This window comes from Limulus polyphemus, unplaced genomic scaffold, assembly GCF_000517525.1.
Source record: "Limulus polyphemus unplaced genomic scaffold, Limulus_polyphemus-2.1.2 Scaffold262, whole genome shotgun sequence".
NCBI lineage: Eukaryota > Metazoa > Arthropoda > Merostomata > Xiphosura > Limulidae > Limulus > Limulus polyphemus.
This window is the reverse complement of record NW_013665872.1, coordinates 746,468-760,173: the sequence shown is the minus strand read 5'-3', so window position 1 is coordinate 760,173 and position 13,706 is coordinate 746,468. Positions and strand designations below refer to the sequence as shown.

The window sequence follows — 13,706 nt, the reverse complement described above, 5'->3', positions numbered from 1 at the left end:
AAGACGGTCAAGACGTGACGTTAATGAATTTGTAATTGAACTGCGGACAGAGAGAGAGTATTGTTGAGTCGAGCACGTGAGACGTTTGTTGTGAATTATAGCGTTTGTTATACCGTGACTGTGGAAATTAAGTGTATTGCAAAGTTGTATTCAGAAAAAATAAACCAGTTTTATTTAAGAAAGGACTTGTAGCAGTAAAGTTTCTTTGGAAAGAATTTTTACGGAAAATTATCTAACGACCAGAGACGTAACAATCTATATATATTCATAATGGTTCATGAATATCTTGCTAAAATCAAAATGAGTATTGACAAAAATCAAGCAGACTATAAAATTCAATTTATTCTTTTCAATATTTTAGAGAGTAAAGCATATTATCAAATAACTGTAGTTAACTGCCGTAGGCTGTTTTTTAAAATTTAGATGCTTGGAATGTTGCTAATCAGAAGCAATCTTCATACCATGTGATGGGCATAGTTTAATGACCAGAACCTGAAAGTTTGGGAAATAATTTGAACAGTTTATAAGTGTGAGTGAGATATTGATTTATTTTGTGAGTCTGTTACAGTGATTTATTGATTACTGAGTTAGTCAATTTGTTAGTCAGTTGTCCATTACTCTCAGATAGTTAGTGAGTTAGTTCACTGTTTTAAATATTGTATTTGTGTTTCAACAGAAAGTAGAGATATGAAATTAGCAAGTAAGTAGAAGTTCTGCCAGAAATAATTTATTTGTAAAGTTAGTCCTATTTGTGAATGCTGTTTACATTAACCTTGGAATATGCAACATTATAAATAATAACTATCAAAATGAGTGAAAATAGAAGTGATACTTGGAAATATATTTAATGAATTTCTATTTCCAATGCTATCTTCCTTCATCTGATTAATTTTTATACTCAGGTTATACAATTCAACATGCAAAAACATACTTTAGTAAGAAACAACTAAGACTGACAAATCATTTTACTTCAGAGTATTTTAATAGCTAAAATACAGAAAAAAAAAAGGATATTTAACAAATATTTTTTTCCAATTCTAGTTTCGTATATGATTAAAAAGAATCAATGGCTTAATCTTTAAATTACCAACTTGGGTCCACATATTGTATTGTACTGAATAGTTTCACGTTATAATCCCCCAGTGTAAAGTACTGGCCAAAAACATAGGGTGAAGTCATAAATTTTCTATGACAAATAATATACGACCCTAGCAATAATTATTGGAATTAATTGTAACACATATGACACTTTTGTTTAAAGTTTTTGTGACTTTTGCTTTATTAGACACTCTGTAACCAACCAAGTTATAGATCCAGAATCAATTTGGTGCATACAGTTATAAACATGTTTACAAAACCTATGAAACATGGACTCGATTAGTAATTCTATGGTTAAGAGAGTTACTTTAATTAAAAAAATACATACAATTTTTAGCCACATTTTAGTGGCATTATTATAATACAAGAAATCAAATCTATCAAATGATAACTATAAAAATATTTTAGAGCAGAACAAGTTATGCCCAATGTGCACCACAGGGCAGAAATCAAAATCTAGATTTTTTTCACAGAAAAAACAAGTATTACCTTCAATTTTTAAACATTTTGCAATGAATAATAATAGTAAGTTATATTTCAGGTTAGTTAAATTTACAATAAACAAAGAAGTATCATAAAACAAGAGTGACAAAGTAGATATTCACCTAAAAGTTGACCTGAAAATAAAAAACAGTATGTATGCTAATTATGTATTACAAGACTACTACAAAACTCTTATGTTAACAACTATATCTTAGTTGGGTTTCTTTTTTAAGAAGTATCATTAATTTCACATTAAGTCTTGGTGTAAAACATAATGTATAAATTCTAAAATTGCATGGAAAATGCTTTCATAAATCTAACCTTTTTTTTTGGAATTGCACAAGATTACATAAAACTAAGAAAGCCCATATTTTCTGAGGTACGAGACTTTGTGATAGATGCTATAACAAGCTCACTTTGAAGTTAGGCAATGTTACATATTGTTGAAATCCTATATAAACATAAGTTCACTGTGGTGAAAAAAAGACAATTTAAGAGACCATGCATATAACATAAACTCCACCACCATGTGAAGCCTGATCTTGTTTTCTTGATTTGCCTTTATCCAGGCTTATTGTAGAGGGGGTGGAAGACCCCAAAACCAGTAGAGTTCAGTAACAAGTGGTAAACTGAATGATGGGCTTGGTTTCATATTTATTTTGAACTATTTAAACAGTTTGTCTGCTGAATAATTCATAAGAATAAAGTAGTAGCATCAATGCTGCATATTCTTAAAGTCCTATATAAATATAGTTTTACTGTGATGAGTAAAACACAACTCAAACATCATATGTACAGTAAAAAAGTAGTTTTGCCTCATGCATGGTTTGTTATGAATTTCGCACAAAGCTACACGAGGGCTATCTGCGCTAGCCGTCCCTAATTTAGCAGTGTGAGACTAGAAGGAAGGCAGCTAGTAATCATCACCCACAGCCAACTCTTGGGCTACTCTTTTACCAATGAATAATGGGATTGACCGCCACATTATAACACCCTCACAGCTGAAAGGGTGAGCATGTTTGGTGTGACGAGGATTCAAACCTGCAACCCTCAGACTGCAAGTTGAGCACCCTAGCTACCTGGCCATGCCGGGTGCCTCATGCATGAGCCACAGCTCTGTTCAATGTGAAAACTAAATGTGCATATAGCAAAAGTAATTATTAAATTTTGTTGTTTAACTAAAAATTTCATTTATACCATCATTTGTTTCATATATTATAGTTGATTTCAAGTGTATGTTAACACACCTGATAGGGCCACTTATGGCAAAACTTAGGGAGTACATCTCTTGTGTTAAAATGAGTCCAAGGGCTATTGTAACAAACACTGTCCATACCCAATAGGTCAAAATGAAAATTTTCAAGTTGTACTATAAAGATGGTGCAAAAGGTACGTGTTTGTAATCTAAGAGAATTTTGTTTTCAGACTCAAGTGAAAAAATACTGTTATAATTTAATCAAGTCAAATAAAAGAAGTAAAGACTGGTTTACTTTAACCTAAAAAACATAGCTTCTAGGCCTATTTTATACTTTATGTTGTGCAAAGTAAAACAAGTATTTATAATGCAAAAGCTATATGATTTATGCTTACTTTATGTATACAATTTTGTCAGTGTTAAACAATGAAACATACAACATACCACAGAATATTTTAATAAGTGGTAATTATAATGATCTTGTCAACTGTGAAATATCAAGTGCACTTTAGTTGAAAAGACACTCACATTAGTCTCAAAAATATTTATGAATCCTTATATCCAGAAAACTTTAATAACAAGGTCAAACTTTTGAATTTTTCTAAGTTCTGGCAATAACATTGAATTGGTGCTGCTATATTATGTGGTCTATCAAGCTGGAGTTGGTCTACCCAAAGTATTTGGTCTACAGAGCTGGAGGGTCTACTCACAGTATGCAGTCTCCCGAGCTGGAGTTGGTCTATGCACCATGGTCACAGGTGATGAGGTCATTAATACCTGACCTCAACTCACCTGAAGTGACATTGAATATAAAAGGGGGGAATCATGAAGACAAAAATTAGTATCGTTCTAGAGTTCAAGTTAAGAACATAAGTGTTGGAAAAAATTTTGTTGCTACTAACAATGTTGCTGAAAGATTTTTACAGAAGAGTGATCTTGACAGTAGACAATGCCATAACATTTTTACATGAGCATAATCTCTGGATGCACCACAAGAAGCAGCATCTTGTCATCAATGTGGTAGCATCATGCAAGAAAAAAGAAAATGTGACAGAGATGGAGATTTTAGGCCTGTACTTCACTGTTCTTAGAAAGGGTGCCAAACTTCACGTTCTGTTCAGAGAGGCAACACATTTTTCCATTATTCGGACATCAACAACAAATTGAACTGTAAATTGATTTTGTGCGAAATTTTAGAACTGGTGTTATTTTTTGTATTGAAAATACCAATGGATGCAGCAGTTACTCTAACTGGAAAATCTTATAACACTGCAACTGACTGGTATACGTTCCGAAAAGTGTGTGGAGCCATTGTTTCCAATCGTGCAAGAGATAAGATGGTTGGCACAAAGAATAACCCAATTCAAATTGATGAAACTAGATTTGCCGGGCGACAAAAATATAATCGTGGGAGAATGTTAAATGGTGACCAAGCTCCTCTGTCTGAAGATAGTGATGCAGTTGTACAAAACATTCTATGTGATTTGGCGTGACAGAAACACTTTGATCCCCATCATTGAGCAGGAATGTGAATCTGGTTCGGTTATTCATTCTGATGAATGGCCAACCTATGGCAATCTAAATGCCATTGGTTACTGCCAAAGTATGGTCAATCACCAAGAAAATTACACCAATCCAGCTACAAGAGCCAATACCCAAGTGACTGAGCGGTCTTGGTTGGACACTAAAACAAGCATTCTTAAGAAAATGAGGGGAATCAGCAAAGAGCTTTTTCACTCTCATCTTGATAACTTTTGTTGGAAAGTTGTAGGAGAAGATGTAGATAATTTATTTGTAGCATTTTTAAACGATATACGAAATGTATATTGTTAGAGCATGTGATGTGAAATTACATAAATTGTTCGGATAATGATGATTTATTTCTAACACAATGTAAAATTATATAAGATATGTCACATTGTATATCACTAAAGCATGTGATGTAAAATTGTAACATAATATTCAAAGTGTACATCGTTTACTCAATAAATTGTTTAGCACATAATTTTCTTTTATTTATATTTAAATTGTTTAGCACATAATTTTATTTTATTTATATCATAAAAATAGAATGCATGCTATAGTGTAAATATCCCGATAAACTGCATAATATAGTGTAAACGTCCCTGTAGACCGCATACTATAGTGTAAACATCCCAGTAAACCGCATACTATAGTGTAAAAATCCAAGTAGACTGCATACTATAGTAGCACCATTGAAGTCTTAATGCTTGGAGCAAGTAAAATTCATGTTCTTAAAAATCATCAAAATCAAAATTACATTTGTATAGGCATCAGTGGTTTTGAAAAATATCTGTTAGTGAAGCACCAGATTTTTGTTCATACATTCTGTTGTCACTTTCTTTTTGTATTTATGTAACCTTTCCATGGACCACAAATTAAGAACCAATGTACTGACAAATTATTTTTTACAACTAAAACTAATAAGTTTGAATCAAGCATTTAAAGTAATGTTCAGTATTATGTTCTTCTACACTATAGAATACCAATTCTTGTTATTACCGGATTAGTTGATCCATGTATGAGATTACATGTTTTCTGTTTAAAAGATATTCTAATTTAACAGTGAAATCACCAAATTGAATTACTGAGGATAATTCTAACAGAATTCAGTGGTAGGTTTAAAACTCTTACAGATATTGCATTGAAGTAATGACTGGTATTAAAAGTAGTACAATTACTTAGAACAGGTAGTATCATAGTAATGGTCACTCAATGCTGAAGTTACTAATGCAAGTATTTATCCTACATAAACTCTGGGATGGTAAGATATAACTGTCCATTCTGATTAAACTTACAACTGGAATTGATAGACGTTTTAGAACTTATGATATGAATAATAATAACAATGGTAACTAAAAGTTAGAATATTGTGATGGATTTTCAATGTTGCTGGGTCATAACACTGAAACATTTTGAGTAAATAACTGCACACAAAGTAAGTTCAACAATTGTATACAGTGTACTTACTAAAGTTTCCAGATTTGGTGCTACAATGATATGAGCTCTGTGGCTGATAGTAATGCTTTAACAGTTTCCAGAACTCATGGCTGGTAAGCTAGCAATGCTAGTCAAGGTGGTTTCAGCTGGTAGAGAACTACTGCTTCTCATTGTGTGGGACTTTGAAGATGTTTTAGCAAAAGAGGTGTGTCCAGAGGTTAAGCTATGTTGACTGTCAGGAACAAAGATAATTGTTGCAATGTCTGATTGAGGGTCTTGATTTCTTGTCTCTGGCAAGTTGAGGTTAGCAATAGGCAAAGAATTCACAGTTTCAAAAGGCCGCTAAAAAGGCAGAAAGGTGTACTCGAATTTTTAAACATTGAAAAACTATTTTTGCAACAAAATGTAAACCTATTGTGAAAAGAGTATATATATATATATATATATCTTATCTTTACTAAAGACAATAGAAAAGTAAAATACAATAATAGTTAATTTCAGTTTTAATTTATTATTATTTCTATAGTACTACAATATAACAGCATATTACACCTAAGCATTTTAAGTCTCATTCAACTTAAAAATTCTATTTAGAGTATTAACATAGCCAAAATTATAAAATTACAATATTTATATGTCCACAAACGTACTAGAAAAATCTATTTTCAAAAATATGTAATTTTAAAGTTATATTTTGGTATACATCAACATAATTCCATGTTAAGAAAATCCAAATTACATATAAACTATATAATGGCATATATGAGATTCGTATAAAATACTGTACCAAATCACTGTATCTAATGCTGTAAAATAATGTATATGACCTATTTAATAACATATAACATACAATAGTTTACTGATGTAGAATGACATACTATATTATGCAACTACTAGATATCTCTTCCATAGAATATATTTCATGTTTTTCAAGTTTTAAAAAAATTGCTAAGCTCATTCTAAATCCAGTTGAGGTGATTTGATAAATTTAGTTAGAAGTGTTATTTTCTATAGACTTTCCAGTCAAGGACCTTATCTACTGTTTTGTGAGATAGTTCCATTGTATTCACCTTCACCTTATGTATACTGGACTACCTTCCAACTTTCACATGAAGTACAGATATTTATGCAATCTAGTGTCTGTTTTCTAATTTGTTAGCTACAGAAGTGCATATAACGAAGTTTGGTGCTTTCAGAAAAGATCATTTCTGACCTCTGAGGATTTTCATGCCTGACAGCACCAAAAGTTAATATTTTCCTTCACTGAAAATGTATTTCCTATAGATAACTGATAATAGCTTTCGTCAAAGTGTGCTGCCCTCTATATGCGCAATTTATGCTTGCCAATAGGCGTGAGACTCACACCTAACACCACTTGTTTACACGTGGTATATCTGCATTGTAGCATGCAATAACCCTCCACTAATAGGAGAGTGACACACTTCTTAATGCATCTGATTCCCTCTAGACTGTAGAGCACAATCATTACTTCAAGATTAGGCAAAAATAGATGCAACAGAAGTGGGGAGGATGGGTGAGAAGTGTGAGAGGAGGTATCTATCAGAAATATATTTTCAGTGTAGGAAAGTGTTAACTTCCGATACAATATCTCACTTTCACTCGCATAATAGCTAGAATATGTGGAGGGACTAGTGCAAAAGTTATCTAGATGAGCACTCTTCAGAAGGCACCCAAAGAGAACCAATGAAGTGAGTTACCCTAATGCATAGGGTCACACTCATGGGAGATTGCACCCCATCTGTACCAGGTATACTCTTTGCCCATTGTAAAGATAACCTGTCACTAAATCAGGCAGAAAAGACACTGGTACAATCAATAATAGGACATCCAAGACAGTGTAGAGTGGCTAGGGTGTGTCAGTTCGTATTCGGTGGGTCAACTCCAGTTCAAAACCAGGTGGCAACAGGTATTTGTTTTCCGGTCCATGATAAGAGAAGAGTTCCAATCATCTTCACCTGAAATCCAGGAAGTAGAAGGAAAAACAATTTCTGTTCCAACAACCCAGATATGCAACGTGCAGACCCAGTACACAACCAACACCAAGCCATCTAGGAATCTAACATCTGGGTGATGGGAGGAAGGGAGAATGCAAAGTGGGGGTCAATTCCAGTCCAAAACCAGGTGGCGTTGGGAATTTTTTCATCTGGTCTGCAGTAGTAGAAGAGTTCTTAACAAACCAGATGTGTGAGGATTTATGTCAGCTGGTCTTACACTGATCCAACACCAGACTGTCTGGGAACTGACATCCAGGCAGTGATAGCATGGGGAAAGCATGGAGGGATGAACTGTATGTGGTGGACTCATCCAATCCAAAACCAGTGGTATCAGGAATTTGTCTTCTGGTCTGTGGTAGGAGAAGAGTACTCACCATTTACACTGACAGAACACCACTGCCCTACTCTTGACTGAGTGGATATGGTCACACCTAGGAGGAGGCCTCCTTGTTGCATCACCACAGCAACTAGGAACTGGTAAGAGGCAAGGACTCCAGTATTCCACTGGAAGAGGGGGAGAATAACGTGGTGGGGAGTCTGTAGGAATGCAACATTGTAATATAGTGCAATGGGTGACCATGAAAACCATATTTTAAAAAGCAGGCCAGTCCCGGTTTATTCAACTAGGACTGGAGGGATGGGCAGCGATCACAACACTACTTTACTCATAATAGTTCATGAGTTGGTATGGGCCTTATTTATGAAGCAAGACACTACAAGGAATCTTCTAGCAATCTTGTGCAACACCCCATCTCATCAGTGAGCATTATGGACCTGTAAGGTTGTATGGTTCAAATTTAAAATTATGTATACCCGAACAGACAACACTTGCCACTGAGCGGAATTCAGAGATGTAGAAATATGCCACTGTAAAGGTAAAATATACAAAAAAGAGAACTTATCCATTCAGAACCACTAAGGGGTGTGTAGAATGGTAACAGGAGGAAGTCAATATCTGGAAGAAGAAGATACGGCCAGAAGATGAAGAAAAGGTGTGACAAAAGTAAGTGGGTCAGTCCACCCACCAGTTTCCATGAACCCCTCCAATGGATAATGGACATAAAGAGCCAGAGAGAGAGTATGATGTTGGATTTGGTGAGGAGACTTGAAAGAGTCGATGTGAATCTACATCCAATGAAGCATAGGCTAAATGAGGTGCTGTAGCCATCTCTTCAGAGTAATAGGAGAAATCTCTCAGGGAAACGAAGAATTCTGAAGAATAAATAAATGGGAGCATGAACAGTGAAAAGGAGTAGAGTGGGCCATAGAACAATGAAACACGTGGGTGGGACAGAGAAAACGATTTGTAATAGAATGAAAATAATATTTAGAAAAGGAAGGAAAAAATAAGGGAAGCAGCAATGGTATACATATCATATTTCTTATGGCCACAAGCAAAAGTAAAAATTAGGACTTAAGTGAAAGATGGTACAAGGAACAAGATACTAAATGGAGAGGAATAGTAAGGGCATGGAGAACAGTATTCAGGTCCATATCAAGAAGGGCTGCAAGATGTGGATGATACATGACAATAATAAGAAAACCCAAAAGTATTAGGTAGAGCTGCCCAGTAACCAGCCATGGTTGAAAGGGATAAGCCTCATTTGAACGGGCCAAGGAAAAAATGGGGGATAGAAGGAAAGGAATGAAAGAAAACATGATGCAAAGAACAACAATGAAATATTCACCTTTGTCATGAATAGACAAGGAGGAAGGAAGAATGAACCGAACAAGAAAGAAGGAAAGCTACATGTAAAGAGAGTCTGGAACATCTTGCAAGGGACAAAACAAAACCCACAGGTGAAGTTGGGGTGGTGATTGCTAGATGTAAGAGAAAAGGAGAAGGTGTACTGGAGGAAACCATAACTGACACGGCCAGTAAAGAGTTATCAAGAGGACTCAACATGGAGTGTTCAGAATGAGGGAAAACTCAAGGGATAAGATGATAGGTGGGAAAGCATGGAGAAAAAAAGTTTGGACCAGTCCTGATAGCTAAAGTTGAGGGAAGATGAACAGGGGACCAGAAAAAGGGCAGTAGGGTGTTTAGAAGATTGGCAAAAAACATTAAGAATAAGAGTGTCCAGATGAGAGGACAGCAAATTGAACACCAGAGGAATGAGGGACCAATCCATCAGTAGTATCTTGATAAGTCTCAAGAGACAATCCATGATGAGACTCAGGACACCCAGAATAGAATGAACTATTATGGTGACTGATAAAGGAGACAACTGCAGAGTTGACTGTTTGTATCATCAAGAGATGTCTATGAACCATCCTAAAAGAAATCCAGAATTTGATGTACTGACAAAAGTAAAATAAAATGGATTTGAAGGGACGTTAGGTTGTGACAAGAATGACCCAACTTCAGGTGAGATTCAAGATATGCCCCCATATCATCAAGATGGCATCTAGAAAAAAAGGAGAGCCAGACGAGAAGAGGAGGAATACCCACTATGGGAGTAGTTTGATCAAGTTACCAGGTGAAGTATTTGAGAAAGGAAGGAGGAAGGAGGAATGGTTGAGGACAAGGGATCCCAAGCAAGGATCCAGAGAACATGTCCACTGCAGCTGTAACAAATAAGTATGACCCAGGGAGATGCGGGATTCCATGGAAACCCTTGTCTCCAAGAGAGAGAACCACATGCACAGTAAAGGAAGAAGATGTGGCATGGGAAACCAATTGCTCCATGTTCCTCTAAAATAAGAGTAGAAGGCTATGCCCAGACTGAGAAACGAAAAAACACCCAAATGAATAAGAAATGACATGGGTGTGAGATGATACTCTTTCAAGATGAACCAATCCAGATGTGCTGCCTCCCAAAGAAGGAGAAGAGAGTGGGTGTAGAAGGCTTGTTGGGATAGTGTCAAATGAGAAAAGAAGCTTCCAAGATGTCCACCTCAGTCATTCTAAGAACTGGGTTGAAAGACCACCACAGGGTGAGAAATACCCCATGTAAAAGCAAGGGAAGACCAGAAAATAACTGAGAAATGAAAGATGTAAGACTTAACACCTATCTACACATTCCCTGGGAACCATGAAAAGATGGGAAGAAAAACCTGGAAAAAGGAAAAGCAACCCATGCAATAGTAATTGTAACCATTAGGACCAACACTAACATGGACCAGAAGGATGTAAAATAATGGGAACAGGAGACACTGGAGGAAGAGAGGAAATGATAAAGACGAAGGCTTTCTGACAGAAATCCCAGTACTCAATAATTGGTCACAAACAGAGGGCAAAGGTCCATAGACCAAACAAAACAGGCCCTTCTAATCCTGACAGCACCAAAGTAAATGAGCAGTGGAAAGAGGAATGGGAGGTGGTGACAGAGAAAGGCAAAGAAGGAGCATGGTAGAGACAATAAACCAGTGAGGATAAGGCATAAGATTGGCATGCGGCCTCAACATACAACACCAGAGATACAAGCATAAAAGTAAATTCATACAGGCAGATGAAAGGAGCCAGGAGAAAGCATATGAGAAATAAGGAAGGGAAAAGCATTTGAGAAACAAGGGAATCACACTCCAACCAACTCTAGCAAAAAATCAACCAAACAAGAAGCAAAAATGCCAAGGAAGATAAACATATCATTGTAGAAAAGATAAGTGAATGAGCATCTGTCAAAACCCCACAAGGGAATGGTGGATTACCACAGAAAAAAGATTAAAGAAGATATAATAATGGAAAAAAGTAATGTATGTCAGACAAAGGTAGGAAAACCTACGCCTAAGAAAAATGAACAAAAGACAGACTATCTGACCCCCAAATCTGTAGAATAGACTCCAGAGTTTAGGAATCAAATAAAAGCAATACAGCCTGAACTCATACCTAGTCATATGAAGGAACAACGCTTGAGGTACAATCAAGACAGTATGGGTATTAGATAAGGCAAAGGAAGGTGGTAAAAAAACTCATACCTAGTCATACGAGGAAACAAAGAAAGGAGGATAAAAGGTGAGGTAGAATCAAGACAGACTGTGTGTCAGATAAATCACCTCTCCCAAGAAACAAAAACAAACCCAATGCCAATATAGTTGGTAGGTTAGAGTGAAAAAAGTCATATTGTTTCACATCAGACAAAGTGGAAGTTACTGACATTTGTGAAACAATGTTTTTGTAGATACTTCCATTGAAAAATTCATGTGTGAAAAAAATACATGTCATTAGACACAAATGCCAAATTAAGAAGTTATGACTGTGTCCTGAAACATAGATGAAGTCAGCTGCATTAGGAGGGTGTGTCACACACCTACTAGTGGAGGGTTGTTGCATGCTTACTTACATGCTAGAATGCTGCTATACCACGTGTAAACACATGATGTTAGGTGGGAACCTCAATGCTAGTGGTGAGCAAAAATTGAGGAAAGCTATTATGTGGAGGTAAGATATGGTATCAGAATTTGCTGATCAAGTCCAGTCCTTGTTTTGCTAGTAGAACTACTATTTTGTAAAGAAAAGAAAATTAAAATATAATGTTTCTAGGTTCATAGAAAATTTAAAAAAACTTGAAAATGAGATGCAGTTAAGATGAAGCATAGCGTACGTGATCAGCATTTGAAAATGTAGTATACTACAGATGATCAGTTATTCATCATCATCATTCCAAATAAAGTATTTTATCATATAATGAGTTTAATGCCATGTTTTCTCTCTTTAAATCCACTTGTCACAAATCACTACACTAGTCTTTCTACATGTACAGATTAAATCCATACCCATTTATTGTATAAAATGCAGTAGTCTAGTGGGGGTACAATGACAATAAAATATCCATTTGATGTATACTATATGTTAGTCTGATCTTGCATAACAACATACAAGAATGTCCAGAGGCATAATTAGGTTCTTAAAAGATTCAGAGACCAGGCCCATAGGCACAGGAATTTTCAGTGTTTCAGTATGATATCAATCGTGGTTTTTTATTCTGATATTTCAAAACACCAACTGGTGATTCAGGGGACTGTCAATTAGAACCAGGGCATGGGCCCCATTTGCCATTGCCTAGTGATGCCTCTGAGTATGTCCATCGCTGACAGTAAAGACAAATGTGTTTGATGTGAGAACCAGGCCTACCTACTAACTAATACAATACACTAAAAAAAAAAAAGCAAATACCTGAGATAATGAAGCTGGTGTAATTTTGTTAATCATATTCAACGTTTCAGCTGTTAAGGTGCTGTTTACCTCAACACTTCCATCACTATGAATTACCTCGATTTTTGTAATGGTTGGGGCTTGGTCTGAGGAGAAAAAATGTATAAATTAGTATTTAAAAACATTTCATATAGTAGTTATGTCTATATAAACAACGTATATGTGGATAGCAAAATTATAAAAATTACAGAAATTTTGAAACAGTCAACATGAACTTCAAATGTAGTTATTATTTATTACATAAAAAAGTATTAAACAGACTGAGTTTCATTTGTCTTTTATTGGTTTTAACCTTATAAAACATAGTAAAACAACAGAAAATTAATGAAATTATGTGAAATGTACTGATCTCATGAGAGTAAAATTTTCTTAAATTACAGAAGAGTTTTTTGTGAACTGTTAATAGTACTTAGACACTCTCAAGGAAGGTGTGACAACTTTACTAAAGTTAGAAAAGAATAAAAGAACTAGCAGGCACATACTAAAATTTTTTAAGTCACTTGTTAGGAAAGGATAAAAACACAACTTTAAAATTTGATTAACTCTTTCAGCACGAGCTCAGTCCCTGGGGGTTGACCTTGTAACCATTTTGTGCTTGTTATAGTTTTCATGCTATAACTTTTAAGTAAGTAAGCAAATGTTAACGAAATTTGGCAGATTATCAGTAAACATCACAATGCTTTCATACGCAAAATATCAATTTTTTAAATAAATTTTAAGGTTTATAAAGCAATGTTTTTTTCATGTCTTCTTTTTCTTTTTGTATGTTGCCTAAGATTAAAAATACTTTTATGCATCA

At 35.2% G+C, this 13,706-nt stretch overlaps 1 protein-coding gene across 5 annotated transcripts in view; it reads right to left on the bottom strand.

The window, feature by feature from the left end:
- Nucleotides 1-446: 446 nt before the first annotated feature.
- Nucleotides 447-13,706, bottom strand: part of LOC106456835 (calcium-responsive transcription factor-like) — a 63,429-nt gene continuing 50,169 nt past the window's right edge. For 3 of the 5 annotated variants that reach the window (XM_022382612.1, XM_022382609.1, XM_022382611.1), the window contains exons 11-12: nucleotides 12,869-12,993; nucleotides 4,436-6,079 (exon numbers count right to left, since the gene is read on the bottom strand). In XM_022382612.1, coding sequence (XP_022238320.1) covers nucleotides 5,825-6,079; nucleotides 12,869-12,993 — 380 coding nt within the window. In that variant the 3' untranslated portion in view covers nucleotides 4,436-5,824. Of the gene's footprint in view, nucleotides 1,716-4,435; nucleotides 6,080-12,868; nucleotides 12,994-13,706 lie in introns of those variants that run through there. The other 2 variants (XR_002610012.1, XR_002610013.1) reach the window with 2 other exon arrangements.